We start from the raw sequence: 15,334 nt of genomic DNA on the forward strand, positions 1-15,334 counted from the left end.
CACAGACAATTTTGCAACTGTGCCATATACGCAGCTTCCATAACTGAGCCATACAGCCAGCTACTGGAACTGTGCTATACAATCAGCCAGTGCCACATAGGCTGCTGCAGCAGTTGCACAAACAGGGTGGCAGTAGCCATGCTACACAGCTGGCTACTAGAACAGCGTTATACAGATAACCTATGACATGCAGGCGACTGCTGAAGGTAAAGAAGAAATTTGGCTATTTCAGCAGCACAATGCAGTTGATTATGCAACTCTATAAAGACAGACAGTTGTTGCATCTATGAAATAATGGTATTGTGTGACTCAGGTGGTTGCTGCTGCTATGCAAAACAGGTAACTGTTGCACACATAGGTAGATGTTGCTGGAGAGTTACACTGGAAGCCGCTTAGGAGAATACAAACAGGTGGCAGGTGCAACTTGCAAACCAGGTGGTCAACTGTGCAACAAAGGGGCTGTAAAGTATAGCAATGTATAGTAAGAGTTGTGTACTACATATGGACGTGCACCACAGCTCAATGGAACAGCTGTGCATTGATGGTGCAATTCAGAGATGTCCAACCTCAGCCCTCGTCAGATCAGGTTTTCAGGATTTCCACTATGAATATGCATGAGATCTATCTGCATACAACAAAGGCAGTGCATGCAAATAGACCTCATGCATATTCATTGGGGAAATCCTGAAAACCCGACTGGTTGCAAACCTCAAGGACCAAGGTTGGACACACCTAGTGTAATTCAACCTAAAATGTACTGATAACTTCAGTCATAAGTACATAAGTATTGCCATACTGGGACAGACCAAAGGTCCATCAAGTCCAGCATCCTGATTCCAACAGTGGCAAATCCAGGTCACAAATACCTGGCAAGATACCAAAAAAAGTACAAAACATTTTATGCTGCTTATCCCAGAAATATTTCCCCCCAAGTCCAATTTAATAATGGTCTATGGACTTTTCCTTTAGGAAGCCGGCCAAACCTTTTTAAAACTCTGCTAAGCTAACCGCCTTTACCACATTTTCTGGCAACAAATTCCAGAGTTGAATTACATGTTGAGTGAAGAAAATTTTTCTCCGATTCGTTTCAAATTCACTACTTTGTAGCTTCATCGCATGCCCCCTAGTCATAGTATTTTTGGAAAGCGTAAACAGACGCTTCACGTCTACCTGATCCACTCCACTCATTTTATAGACCTCTATCATATCTCCCCTCAGCCATCTTTTCTCCAAGCTGAAGAGCCCTAGCCGCTTTAGCCTTTCCTCATAGGGAAGTCGTCCTATCCCTTTTATCATTTTCGTCTTCCTTCTCTGCACATTTTCTAATTCCTCTATATCTTTTCTGAGATGCGGCGACCAGAATTGAACACAATATTCGAGGTGCAGTCGCACCATGGAGCGATACAAAGGCATTATAACGTCCTCATTTTTGTTTTTCATTCCTTTCCTAATAATACCTAACATTCTATTTGCTTTCTTAGCCGCCGCACACAGAGCAGAAGGTTTCAAACGTATCATCCCTTTCTTGGTCGGTGAGTCCTAACGTAGCTATAATTCGGGTTCCTCTTTCCCACATGCATCACTTTGCACTTCCTGACATTAAACGTCATTTGCCATTTAGATGCCCAGTCTCCCAGTCTCGTAAGGTCTTATTTTAATTTTTCACAATCTTCCCGCGATTTAACTACTTTGAATAACTTTGTGTCATCAGCAAATTTAATTACCTCACTAGTTACCCCCACCTCTAGGTCATTTATAAATATGTCAAAAAGCAGCGGTCCCAGCACAGACCCCTGGGGAACCCCACTAACTACCCTTCTCCATTGAGAATACTGACCATTTAACCCTACTCTTTGTTTTCTATCTTTTAACCAGTTTTTAATCCACAATAGGACACTATGTCCTATCCCATGACTCTCCAATTTTTTTCTGGAGTCTTTCATGAGGTACTTTGTCAAACGCCTTCTGAAAATCTACATACACAATATCAACCGGCTCACCTTTATCCACATGTTTGTTCACCTCTTCAAAGAAATGTAATAGATTGGTGATGCAAGATTTCCCTTCACCAGATCCATGTTGGCTTTGTCTCATTAATCCAAGATTGGTGAGGCAAGATTTCCCTTCACCAGATCCATGTTGGTTTTGTCTCATTAATCCAAACTTTTGAATATGCTCTGTAATTTTGTTCTTTATAATAGTCTCTACCATTTTGCCCGGCACCAACGTCAGATTCACCGGTCTATAATTTCCCAGATCTCCCCTGGAATCTTTTTTAAAAATCGGCATTACATTGGCCACCCTCCAATCTTCCAGTACCATGCTCGATTTTAAGGATAAATTACATATTACTAACAATAGTTCCGCAAGTTCATTTTTCAGTTCTATCAGTATTCTGGGATGAATACCATCTGGTACAGGAGATTTGCTACTCTTTAATTTGTCAAGTTGCCCCATTACATCCTCTAGGTCTCTAGAGATTTCATTCAGTTTCTCTGACTCGTCAGCTTTGAATACCATTTTTTCTTGCACCGGTATCTCTCCCAAATCTTCCTTCGTCAATAACATCCTTAGCTCATTTTGACTTGATGAAGGGGACATAGCTATCAAACGTTAGTCACCAACACAGACTGTTAATATAATCAAAAGCATCACCTACAAGTTTGTTGACCATTATTTCTTAGCATTTAAGTCAGAGATGGACAGTAAATAGAGTTCTAGTCTACAGAATTACTTCTAGCCATGTTCATGTTAGTCAACTGTTCAGACCATCAGGGAAAACACACCCCTTGCCAGTTTCAAAGTTCAACAGGGGTCCTCAGGACCTTCACTAGCCTCCTTATGAAGTCTATCTCCATAACAACCAAAACATTGCCCTCCCCTGATCTAAGTAGACTGTCAGAACAATCCCACTCCCTCATTTGTAGAAGAGAGTTTCAGTACTAACAAATACCACTAGGCAGCCAAGAGAACTGGAAGAGTGGAAGAGGAAGTTATTCCATTGCTAGGCTAATGATCTGCTGCAGGCAGCAATCAGAAGGCCTGGGGATTTAGGGCAAAACATGAACAATAGCTGCCAAAATCTGAAGCTGAAATAATTCTACTGACAAGTTCTGGAACTTGTATGGAATAAAAAAGTCAAACTCTTTAAAAACAGATATCAGAGGCATCTTTCAGGCTTTCAAATGTAATGCATTAAAACCATATGGTTTAGTTCTGGGCAGAAAAGGATACCATCTACTACAAATACAGAACTGTGTGAATATTATTTAACACACACAATAAACAAAGGGAATATTAAGTACTTCTGTAAATGACCTTCTTTGAAAGGTTTGTTCAAAGTCCACCACACTATAAGTTTTTGGAAAAAAGGTGTATTCTGATTATAGTTGTGATGAATGTGTGATCTAGTATGAAAACAGGTAGCAGTAATAACAAATAAAATTGTGGTAACAGTGCTGCTGCTGAGAAGAAAAATGGTATCCACTGATTCCCAGACTATTTCTTCTGCCTCATAATGTCTTTCTTGCAGTGCTCAGACTGACTGCCATCTGTTCTTACATTCTAGCACCATTTCTAGTCTATGACTAGGTTTTCTTTAACAAATTCTTAGCACAGAAACAGGGAGGGGGAAAATCTTTTGACAGAATCAGAGCAATTGTGTTAACAAGCAAATTGTGGGGATCTCCAAACATAGAGAAACACTAGTAACATAGTAGATGACGGCAGAAAAAGTCCTGCACGGTCCATCCAGTCTGCCCAACAAGATAAACTCATATGTGCTAGTGTCGATAGGCTTCTTCAAGCAGGTCATCAAAATATGTCCGCAGCATTCAGGGGGCAATTGTATAACTGGGCACTGACAATTAGGTGCCTGTGGGGCACACAGCAGGAACCTATTCTAAAAAGCAAAGTAGGCAACTACTTTCCTTTATAAATTACTAGCGTATCTGGGTGTTAACACATCTAACAATTATGTGTTCACACTTATGCCAGCCACAGAGCTAGTTTAGCTGCAAGCGCCTAATGGGCCAATGCACAGAACTCCTGAGTTAAAGCCAATAGCGCAGAATCCCCATACTGCAGGAACAGTGCAGAAACCTTGCTCATCAATGCTCAAAGGAAATGGTATTCAAATTACATTCGCGCCGTAAAAACACAAAAGCAAGGGGGGGGGGGGGAATATGCTTGGTGCATGCAAAGAAAAATTTTGCTGTAAGCTCAACTCTTGTGCACATGCACAAGACAAAGCCGAAAGGGAAGCACACATTAGTGCATGTTTTCTGTGCCTTTAAATATAAACTTTTCAATGTATGTATTTATTTATTTTACTTGGCTTATATTTAAGCACAGGAAACAGGAGCCAATGTGTGCTTTCATTTTCTGGTTTACTCTGACTTGTATACCTTATTCTCTCACTACCAAGGCTGGCATTGGGGGGGGGGGGGGGGGAGAACAGGGCAGTTGCCCTGGGCCCCACAGCTCCAGGGAGCCCCACGGTCTGGGCATATTTTCCCCTTCTCCCCACCACAGTCCGTCTTCTCTTTCCTTCCCCTCACCTTCCCAATCTTCTATAAACATTTTTTTCCCTCTCAGAGGGTCCCTGGTGCCGCAGCCATCCTCACAAGCTACCTCCAGCTGCCCTGAAGCTTTCCCTCTCTGCCGCAATCAGAGAGGGAAAGCTTTGGGGCAGGCAGAGACAGCTTGTGATGATGGCTGATTCACAGGGGCTCTGCAGAGAAGGGAAAGAAAAATGTTAAAAGAAAATAATAAGGTGAGGGGAAGGGAGGAGGAGATGGACCGTGGTGGAGAGAAGGAAAAGAGATGCCCAAACTACGTAGTAACAATGCAGGTGGGGAGAATGGGGGGAGGGGGCAAGGAGGAGAGGGGATCAGGGTGCCCACTCCCTAATTTCTGCCCTGGGCCCAGCATATCTAAAACCGTCCTTGCTCACTACCAGCGCTTAGGAGATCGCACAGGCTTCCTTCTTCCAAATTAAATAAAACCCGACAGACTTTAAAGAAAGAATCATGAGAAATCCATTCTTCAAACATCCTAACACCTGCTCTGAGCTGGCGTTAGGTTTTCAGCAGTAAGGGCGGCTTTGTCTTGTGCGCTGTTCTCTGAGTACTGGGAGGGAATATGAAATGACTTCGTTTATTTATTAGTATTTATTTACTGCCTTTTTGAAGGAATTCACTCAAGGCAAATGAAGTAAAACATCCATTTGACTACATTTGAATGCTATTTATGCTAATCTTTGACACACACACTGGCTCCCATGCTACAGCCCTCTGAGCACTCTGTGCTAACACCAGTGCTAGTCTGGCGCTAATTGCCTCTAGCGCCAGCATTACATTTGGAACATGAGCCCATACGTATGGTAGATATGTTACTTACAGTGTTCTGTAAGTTGTGTGTATAAGTGGGAGACATGCCAACCTCCCTCCCCTGCCCCCTATGTACATCCTCCTTGCAAACAGGCACTATGTAAGTTAAGCGGGTACTTCCTTAACCACCACTTAGGTTCTGGGAAAGCACTTCAACTCGTAAGTGCGCACATACACGTATAGGTGCTAGTTATAGAACTGCCCTGAAAAGGATCTCTAAAAATTAACAAGACATAGAAAGATCTCTTTTTTAAACAACATCCTACAAATATATCTACTTTATTCAAACCGAAATGTTTGATTCTGTTTATCTGTATTTTTCTGTTAAAGAGGGGATAAACTCAAAACATGGCCATATAAATATTCCTCCAATTTAATCTGTGAACCTAAAATAAATCTATGGGTAAGGATCTTAAAAATTAAACTGAACAACATATTACAAGGTCTGAGGTGTAAAAAAAATATCACAGATTTGAAACTCGTCTTTATACAGGACTTAACAGAGGTTTGGAAAAAGAAAAAGAAAAAGGAAATTCTATCACTTTTTGGTTTGGATTGTATCTTCCCATTAAGGTGGAAAACTCATCCTGGAAAAACATTAACATGTTGGAGTATAACTTTGTATGGGTTGTCTAGGTCAAAAAGCAATGCTTAAGTCCATGTGTTCAAAACTATGCTAGTAGTTTATAAAATAAAATTAGTTCTGCCAAAACAGCATATATATTTGGCACAGTACAGAACAGAAGACATTTTATAACACAAATTTTTTAAAAAAAGCATCACACAAGGGGCTCTGCATGTAAGCATCACTAGCTACACATATAGGACCATGGCTTTGCAACTTCCAACATGCAAGTGGTGGATTTTGTAAACCTGCACATCCATGAGGAGCTGAGCTCCAAAATGCAAACTTCAGGCAAAAAAAGGTGGTTTTCAGTATAACTTCCCACTCAAACACTCCTCAAAACTCCAGGTCATAACAATAAGTTTAGGTATGTTTGACTTGGAGCAGTTGAAAAGGCCAATGAGGAAATTCTCAAAGTTATATGTGAATTGCATTCCAACATATCTGTGCGTCTCCTCTTTAGGAAGTATATAAAAGAACTGACAAACAATATGGAATACATGTATAGTTTTTAACATCCATCTAAAGCACACCTCAGTCATATAAGCAGTGCCTTTTTTTTTTTTTTTTTTTAAAGAATGGCTACTTGTAAATACAGCCTGATTTATATATGCAAATTCAGCATTTACACATGCAAACAGTGCCTATGCATTTTTAACAAAATCTGAATAACCAATTCACCTTGCTCCAGTACAAAACCTCACCTTAATAAGAGATGGGTCTAACAAATGAGTCCCAATTTGCTACAGAGCACTCTGAGGAGCAATACGGTGCCTTATTCACTGACATCTAGAAACCTGCAACTGATAACAATCCAACTGATTTCCACTAAGATACCAGATGAACATAAATGCCTTTACCAGAAACTCCTCTTATACTTACGTTAAGATAATAGCTCATTCTCAGCATTCAGTAATTTAATATTTTCAAATTTAGAAGGGTTTAATAGAGCAAAACAAAAAGCTTCATTGCAAAAACTTTAAAAGGAGTAGCTGTGTTAGTCTGGTGTAGCAAAATTGACAGAGCAGATAACAGCTTGACATCATTAACATAGGCAGATAAGCTGATTTGGCTCCATTTGGTTTGGAAGCCATCAATGAGTGGAGATTGTCTTATAGCGCAGAGGAGAGGCTCCAGGGCCAAATTAAATAAAAGAGGTGAAGTGGGCATCCTTGGTGGATGCCATGATGAAGGAAACTATTATTTCACAGGGACTCAATTAATGAGAACTTTGGATCCAGGCTCTTTACAGGAACCCCATTTCTAATCTATAAAGGTATGACCAAAACTCTGGAACCTGCAGCAGGAAAGGCCATTCGACACGATCAAAAGCTTTTTCGGTGTTTCATGAAACCAACTTGATCAGAATGTATCAACTGGCCAATAACCACCCCTTTAAGAAAAAAGAAAATATCTAACTATCTGAAATCTCTCCATACTGATATTATTTATTTTACAGGAAACCCATCTGTCACTCCCTGAACGTAACAAGCTTTTTGTTCCAGGTTTTACTACTGTTTTCCATTCCCCTGCAATTAAGAAGAAAAAAGATGTATCAGTTTTATTTCACAATTTCCTTTATTGCTTAGATTACCGAGAGTATGTCTGGTTATGTTGGTAAATGGTCTTTATTCTGCGCCACTGTACATTCCCTTGATTACATGTTTGTTAATGTATACAATCCGGTTACTGATTCAACATCAATCTGGGTTTGATAATTGCTAGAGATTTTAACCTATCCCCTGATATATATCTAGACAGATCTTCTTCATGCATGCTCTCCAAAGAAAAAAATGCTTCTTACTTGCCATTACTAATCTAATTGATGTCTGGAGAGTTCTTAATCCTTCAATATGAGATTACACACATTTGTCTCCCCCTCAGAACACTTAATGCAAGTGACAATATGGAGATCAGCCATAAGTTAATTCAAGAAAAAAGGTCTAGTAAGATGCCATGGTATAGTAAATAATTCCTGGTTAAAGAAAAGGCATCAAAATTAGATGAAGTATACAAATATGAGATTAGTAGGATTCTCAGCATCAATATATGGGTAAACCAATGCAACAGGCAGTGTTACCTTAAACAGTAACAAGAAGAAAATAAAATTGAGGGTGAGACTGAACTAGAGTCCAAGAGAACACTCTGGGGGTAAACCACTTTCAGCAGCCAATAAATGTCAGCAATAATGTAGATTCTCCAAATAAGATGGTGAAAAAGAAGCATAAATCTATAACAGAATGATGCATCAGGGTAATTGAAGACAGCTTGCAGCAAAAAGCGCAATCAATTAGAACTGATGTAGTGCTGTGGAGCGCAAAATGTTAGAAGATAATTGAGATTATTGCATCTTGATGAATTCTACGAAGAGTTTAAGTTCTGAGAGTTACAAATAGGTATGAGTACAGTTGTTGTAAGTGATCATTTTTAGAAGGATAAAGATGACCAAATTTGGCCCCAATATCTTTCAGGGGTTGACGAAGCTGAAGAAATCTTTGTGCTTTAGCGAAGTAGTTTTTGCAAAGTCCAAGACAATAAGAATGAATTTACCATGTAGGAGAAGTTGTGTTGTAGCCCTTACAGCATTCAGTATACCCAGAGCATGTTGGTATCTAAGTAACTTGGTGACGATGGATCTTGGAAACTTTGAAGAAGATACAGGCCTGGAAGGCAAGCGTTGCACTCTCTAAATTTCGAGTGACAGCGCAAGCTGAAGATCGAGCAGCTTAGGAAGCCAGTCTGTAAGAAAAATAATGGGGTCCGAAGCCTCCGAGGATTCAGGTAATATTACAACTCCAGTTTCTGTTGGGTATGTCCTCAAGATTTTTTTGTACCAATTGGATATCATGTTCATGTCTAGCTATATAAGTGAGTTTATCAGTAAAGGACTGAGACTGTGTTTCCAAAGAGTCAAGGCAATTGAGCACTTCTACAAACTGGGCATTTAAAGATTAAATTTCAGAGTGGACAGCCTTAGTAGCAGCAACTTGCTCTGTCATTATAGAGTTAAACTGTTGCATTTCCTAAAATATCAGCTTGAGTTGCATCTCAGAAGACCTCAACGCCATTTTGTCTGGAGTGCTGGGTTCTGGCTTAAGTCTCATTTCACTTGGAGAGGGAGAGGCCGGTAAATCTTGCTTTCCTTTCTGGTTTGTAGCCATAAGGGCAATAGAAGGATGTTGAATTAAAGGATGATGCATCAAAAATCAGAGAATATAACAATTATCTAATTATAAAAACTGGCTCTGAGCAGAGGACCACTCACTCCATGCATGTGCACAGATTGCTGGCCAAGCTCCGCACCACAGAACTGCATTTCTAAACGTTTGTGAAATGGATGATTCTTACCTCACAGCTGCTGAGATCTAGCGACACCTCTTTCAAATTAGGGTTGCTAGCCAGGCCTAACAAAAGTGCTCTGAAAAAGAAAACACAAATGCAGCGGCTTAGAAATAATAATATACACAAAATAATGTCCACAGCTTACAGCTGATGCCGGACAAACAACTTGGGCTATGCAGTCTAGGGGGAGCCACTGTATTAAGTACCCAGAGCCCTACAAATTTTCAAAGGGGAAACTCATGGCAAAAATTAAATCTCTGCGTAGACTTTCATTTCCCAATCTGACTCCACTCTTTTTTTTTTTTTTTTAATGGTTAAAAGGACACATATTTTGATTTTCATTAGATGGGAAGAAACTCAATTTTCAAACTACATTTTGCATGTTTATATGCGGGTAAAGAAGCATTGATCTATGTAAAGTCTTTCAAATCTTGTCCACCCAGACAGAGAAAACAGTATTTCACACACATGATCAGCCATTTCAAACTTCAATATTGAGTATGTCCTCCACTGACTGTGTTTTGCCTAAGAGAGATTTAGTGCATATTGGATAGACTAGAAAATGGCAGTGGAAAATCATTGCTGTAAACAATATGATAACTTCCACCATTACGGTAATCAAAGACTGAGGGTATCATTTTCTTCTGAAGTTGTGTCATTCGAAGGACTAACCTTTCATCTCTTAGAGAATTTGGTGAATGTTAGAAATGTGTCATACAGAAACAGAAAGCACCCCATATTTCTCTTCAAAACAGATACCACACAAGCACAATCAGCAAGGCTCACCACACTGCTATGCCAATGTGCTTTGACCCAGCTCTGGTTGGGACATCTCTAGCCATAAGAAGTTAGTTTTGCTTTCTCTCTCTCTCATATGCACCCTTTAGCTACTTCACTGAAAATATCCAGAGAGGAGACAAGACTGTGCAAATTCAGCTTTGGCGCAGTAATTCCCTAGTTCAGAATATGACTGAGCATTGAGCTTTAACATAACAAATACAAGAAACAATGTAAAATCAGAGATCAAGTGTTTATTTAATTATCAAATCTTATCAGAGAGGCAACAATCCACCCTCTTCAGTGGCACCTCTGTGGTGCATTCTATCACAACTTCAGTCCCTACATCTGTCCAATACGACCTCTGTCCCACTGACTATCCTATTTCAAATTGGGAGCCAGTGATAAGTACATAAGTAATGCCATACTGGGAAAAGACCAAGGGTCCATCGAGCCCAGCATCTTGTCCACGACAGCGGCCAATCCAGGCCAAGGGCACCTGGCAAGCTTCCCAAACGTACAAACATTCTATACATGTTATTCCTGGGATTTTGGATTTTTCCAAGTCCGTTTAGTAGCGGTTTATGGACTTGTCCTTTAGGAAACCGTCCAACCCCTTTTTAAACTCTGCTAAGCTAACCGCCTTCACCACATTTTCCGGCAATGAATTCCAGAGTTTAATTACACGTTGGGTGAAGAAAACTTTTCTCCGATTTGTTTTAAATTTACTACACTGTAGTTTAATCGCATGCTCCCTAGTCCTAGTATTTTTTGAAAGCATGAACAGACGCTTCACATCCACCTGTTCCACTCCACTCATTATTTTATATACCTCTATCATGTCTCCCCTCAGCCGTCTCTTCTCCAAGCTGAATAGCCCTAGCCTCCTTAGTCTTTCTTCATAGGGAAGTCGTCCCATCCCCGCTATCATTTTAGTCGCCCTTCGCTGCACCTTTTCCAATTCTACTATATCTTTCTTGAGATGCGGCGACCAGAATTGAACACAATACTCAAGGTGCGGTCGCACCATGGAGCGATACAATGGCATTATAACATCCTCACACCTGTTTTCCATACCTTTCCTAATAATACCCAACATTCTATTCGCTTTCCTAGCCGCAACAGCACACTGAGCAGAAGGTTTCAGCGTGTTATCGACGACGACACCCAGATCCCTTTCTTGGTCTGTAACTCCTAACGTGGAACCTTGCATGACGTAGCTATAATTCGGGTTCTTTTTTCCCACATGCATCACCTTGCACTTGCTCACATTAAACGTCATCTGCCATTTAGCCGCCCAGTCTCCCAGTCTCGTAAGGTCCTCTTGTAATTTTTCACAATCCTGTCGCGAGTTAACGACTTTGAATAACTTTGTGTCATCAGCAAATTTAATTACCTCGCTAGTTACTCCCATCTCTAAATCATTTATAAATATATTAAAAAGCAGCGGTCCTAGCACAGACCCCTGAGGAACCCCACTAACTACCCTTCTCCATTGTGAATACTGATGGTGGAGGAAGAGTAGAATAACATGGCCAAATTTTTCGCATTGCTGAGGATCCTGTTAGCTGTGTTCTGATTGATAAGCAGCGAATAATACATTTACTCCAGAGTAGACTGTATTCCGGTAGTTTAATTGGGAGATTACCAAAGTGTAGATCTAAAGAGTCTGAGAACCAGTGTCAAGTAAACAAAGGACTGCACTAAATTTCTGTTTTAAAGTATAGTTAGTAGTTAAATTCTCTGTTTAGCGTTTAATGGAAAATCAATTTAAAGCACAACTGGCAGTTAACTTAAGTCTCTGTTTAGAGCTCAATCTCCACCCATCCACCCCCAACTCCCACCGACCCATGCCTTAATCTTTAATGTATAGGCTTTTAAGCCAATTAGGAGGATAGGTGGTTAATCAAGGAATCCTTATTAAACCAATATAGCTCTTAGCAATGGTGGTCTTGATATTCAACCTGCGGTGGTATGCATCAGATTCGCTCACAGCCACAAGGTGAACTGACTCCAGATATTCAGTACCAGGCCATATGCAGCTCCCAGCTTTGAATATTTGGGTACCTGTGGTCACCCAGAAGTTAACCGAGCATCAGCTGATATTCAGAACAATGCCAGGTTAACTTTAACACAAAGTTAGGACTAGAGCTGTACCAAATAGCATATTTTACTATTTGGCCAAATACGAATAATGAAAAATATTATTCATCCGAATATGACTGAGCATTGAGCTTTAACATAACAAATACAAGAAACAATGTGAAATCAGAGATCAAGTGTTTATTTAATTGGAAATTAGCACAATACAGCCACGGAATATTCATATTTGAATTTAAATCACTATTTGGCTGAATACGAATATGATATTCAGGGCACTATTCAGGGCCAAATCAAATCGAATATTTGGTACAGCTCTAGTTAGACCAGCCTTCGGGCACTTGGCAACAGCGATTATAACATCACCAAATTTGATTTAATAACTGTAGTGAGTACATAAAGGAGAAGCTCTTGAAACTCCAAATTTAGGGCCTCTTTTACCAAACTGTGCAAGCAACTCCCGGCGCAGCAACTGAGACAAAAGCCCATTCACTCTGAATGGGCTTCAACAACATTGCAGTACAGGAACTGCTAGCGCGGTTTAGTGAAAGAGACTCTAAAGTTTCTTGCCCAAAATTAAAATAGAGGAATAAGGCATTTAGTATGATAGGTCTAAGTCATTGGAACAAATTGCCTACCGAAGTGCGGGACATGTCTATTGTCACGAAACGCCTACCCATCCACCTGGGGTTACCCTGTGGCCACTTAGAGGGTCTATTCCCATCACAGCTCAGATCCACCTGCACCTTCCACGTGCTTTACACTAGCACCCTCCTCCCACCGACTGGGTCACAATCACTTCTGGGCAAGTTTATTCTGACATACCGGAAATAAAACAAGTACCTGCTCGCCCTCATAAAACTCTCTATTTCGGGCCTTATGATCATACCAAGTATTTTGTTTAGTTTGGGCTGCCTGCAAGTTGCCTCTGACAAAGCCCACAAGTTCTTTTAATCTCTGCCGCATATTAACTACATATTCAGTTACAGGGTTATCAGAGGTGTTATCTTTCCCCTCTTATTAGGTAAAGGGGCCCTCTCACCCTCTGACCATAAAGCAGCTCAAATGAGGAGAACCCTGTAGACTCCTGAGGTACTTCTCTGTATGCAAACAGTAGGTAGGACAAATACTTCTCCCAGTCTGTCTCCCGACTCCACAAAAGTCTCTAACATATTAGTTTCAGGGTGATAAGGGGTGGTACGGACAGATTTCATTCCACACTGTACCCACAGATTCTGGATCAGTTCAGACAAACTGTGTCCCTTGGTCTGAGAGTATTTATCATGGATACCCTACCCGGGAAAATATTTCTTGCATACTTGAGCAATGGGTACACTCTCTCTGGATCCATTGGCCAACACTACCTCCGAAGTGCACCCTCGAAGAATTGAATCTTCCAGCACTAGCTCTGGTCGTAATAAAGCCATGCTAGAGCCAGTGTCCACAAGCCCACCTGGGTCTGATTCACAGTTACTGGGGTGCTGTAGTGTGTTATGGAAACCCATCTTCTTCCCTGCTGGGTGAATGACCAGTAACTTTTTGTGCTACAGCAACTGCGTGGGCCTCCTTCGTGGAACTGGGGCCAAAAAAGCTACCAACCTTGCTGCAGAAACTGGAATGCTCTTTACTGCAGGCTTGGCATTATCTGGGCAATCTGCTTTGAAATGTCCTGTGCGCTCACATTGTAACAAGGACGTTCATGCCTGAAGTCTTTAAGTTTTTGGGGAACACTGAAGGGTTTTTGCTGACAGTCTCTGAGGTTACAGGGATATTTGGCTTAGGGCCCTTACTGCCCTTAGATTCCAGCTGCTGCAGATAAGGTTGGCTTCTCTTTGCTAAACAGGGACAGTTAGCCATAAAGATGTCAGCCAACTCAGCCGCTTTCTCTGAAGTATGGGGCTGGTGATCCTGAACATGTTCCCTCACCTATGGATGACAATGCTGAAGAAACTGCTCCAGGACCACTAAGTTTTGGCAGTCCTCCAGGGTTTTAACCTCAGCTCCACTGAGCCACTGCTTTCTTAGCTGAAGCACAAACTCGCTGTATCATCCACCCCCTTTTCCAAAGTCCAGAACTTTAGTCTGTAGCAGAGGCGTAGCCAGACCTCGCCGGGAGGGGGGCCAGAGCCCAAGGTGGGGGGGCACTGTTTGGCCGCCGCCCCCCCCCCCACGCGCCACTACTGCCACCGCCACTTTGGACCCCCCTGCTTATTAACAGCATGCCATTCAAGGCTTGAACCCCCCCCCCCCCGCCACCAACTCTCCCCTACCGTCGCCGCCCGCCCCACCGCATCAGATACCTTTTTTGCAGCCTAAGAGAGTCTTCTTCAGCGCCCGAGTAACGCCTTCGTTCAACAAAGTTCCTGCGATCAGCTGTTTCGACGTCTTACGTCCTGCACGAGGCTACATGCATGGTGCAGTACGTAAGGCGTCAAAACAGCTGATCGCAGGAACTTCATTGAATGAAAGCGCTACTCGGGCGCTGAAGAAGACTCTCTTTGGCTGCAAAAAAGGTATCTGATGCAGCGGCGGGGCGGGTGGCGACGGCAGGGGAGAGTTGGAGGCGGGAGGGGGGTTCAAGGGGATCGTCGGGAGAGGGGCCAGGGCCAAATCTACGGGGGCCCAGGCCCCACGTAGCTACGCCACTGGTCTGTAGATCTCGGGGGGGGGGGGGGGTAAACAGCATAATGGTTCAATAAAGTTTTGCACACCTCCTCAAACTGAGAGCATGTCTCCATGGACAGTTCTTGGAATGCCTCAAGTGCTCTACCAGTGAGCTTTCCTCCCAGATAGCGCACCCAATCTTTCTGAGGAATCTCATTAAGGCGGCAAATTTTTTCAAAGGCAGTTAGATATCCATTTATGTCACCTCAGGTATCATAAAACTGCACAAATAAGTTGGGCCCAACCTGGGCTTTGGATCCTGTCTCTGGCCTTGGTGCTGGGGTTGGGCTGGAGCTTTGGATGTGAGCCATTTCCATCTCCATCTTCATTTTCTGCAGCTGGAATTCCCGCTCACGCTCCTAACACTGTTGCTGGAATTCATGCTCTTCACGTCGCTGTTGCTCTTCCCATTCCTCGCACCGCTGCTGCTGTCTGC

At 42.0% G+C, this 15,334-nt stretch overlaps 1 protein-coding gene across 4 annotated transcripts in view; it reads right to left on the reverse strand.

Annotated features, from left to right (window-relative positions):
• CARMIL1 (capping protein regulator and myosin 1 linker 1) overlaps positions 1–15,334 on the reverse strand; it is a 596,509-nt gene that overhangs the window by 286,450 nt on the left and 294,725 nt on the right. For all 4 annotated transcript variants that reach the window (XM_030212120.1, XM_030212112.1, XM_030212103.1 and 1 more), the window contains one exon: positions 9,364–9,433. In XM_030212120.1, the coding sequence (XP_030067980.1) occupies positions 9,364–9,433 (70 nt within the window). The remainder of the gene's footprint in view (positions 1–9,363; positions 9,434–15,334) is intronic.

Source organism: Microcaecilia unicolor, chromosome 1 (genome assembly GCF_901765095.1).
Source record: "Microcaecilia unicolor chromosome 1, aMicUni1.1, whole genome shotgun sequence".
Lineage (NCBI taxonomy): Eukaryota > Metazoa > Chordata > Amphibia > Gymnophiona > Siphonopidae > Microcaecilia > Microcaecilia unicolor.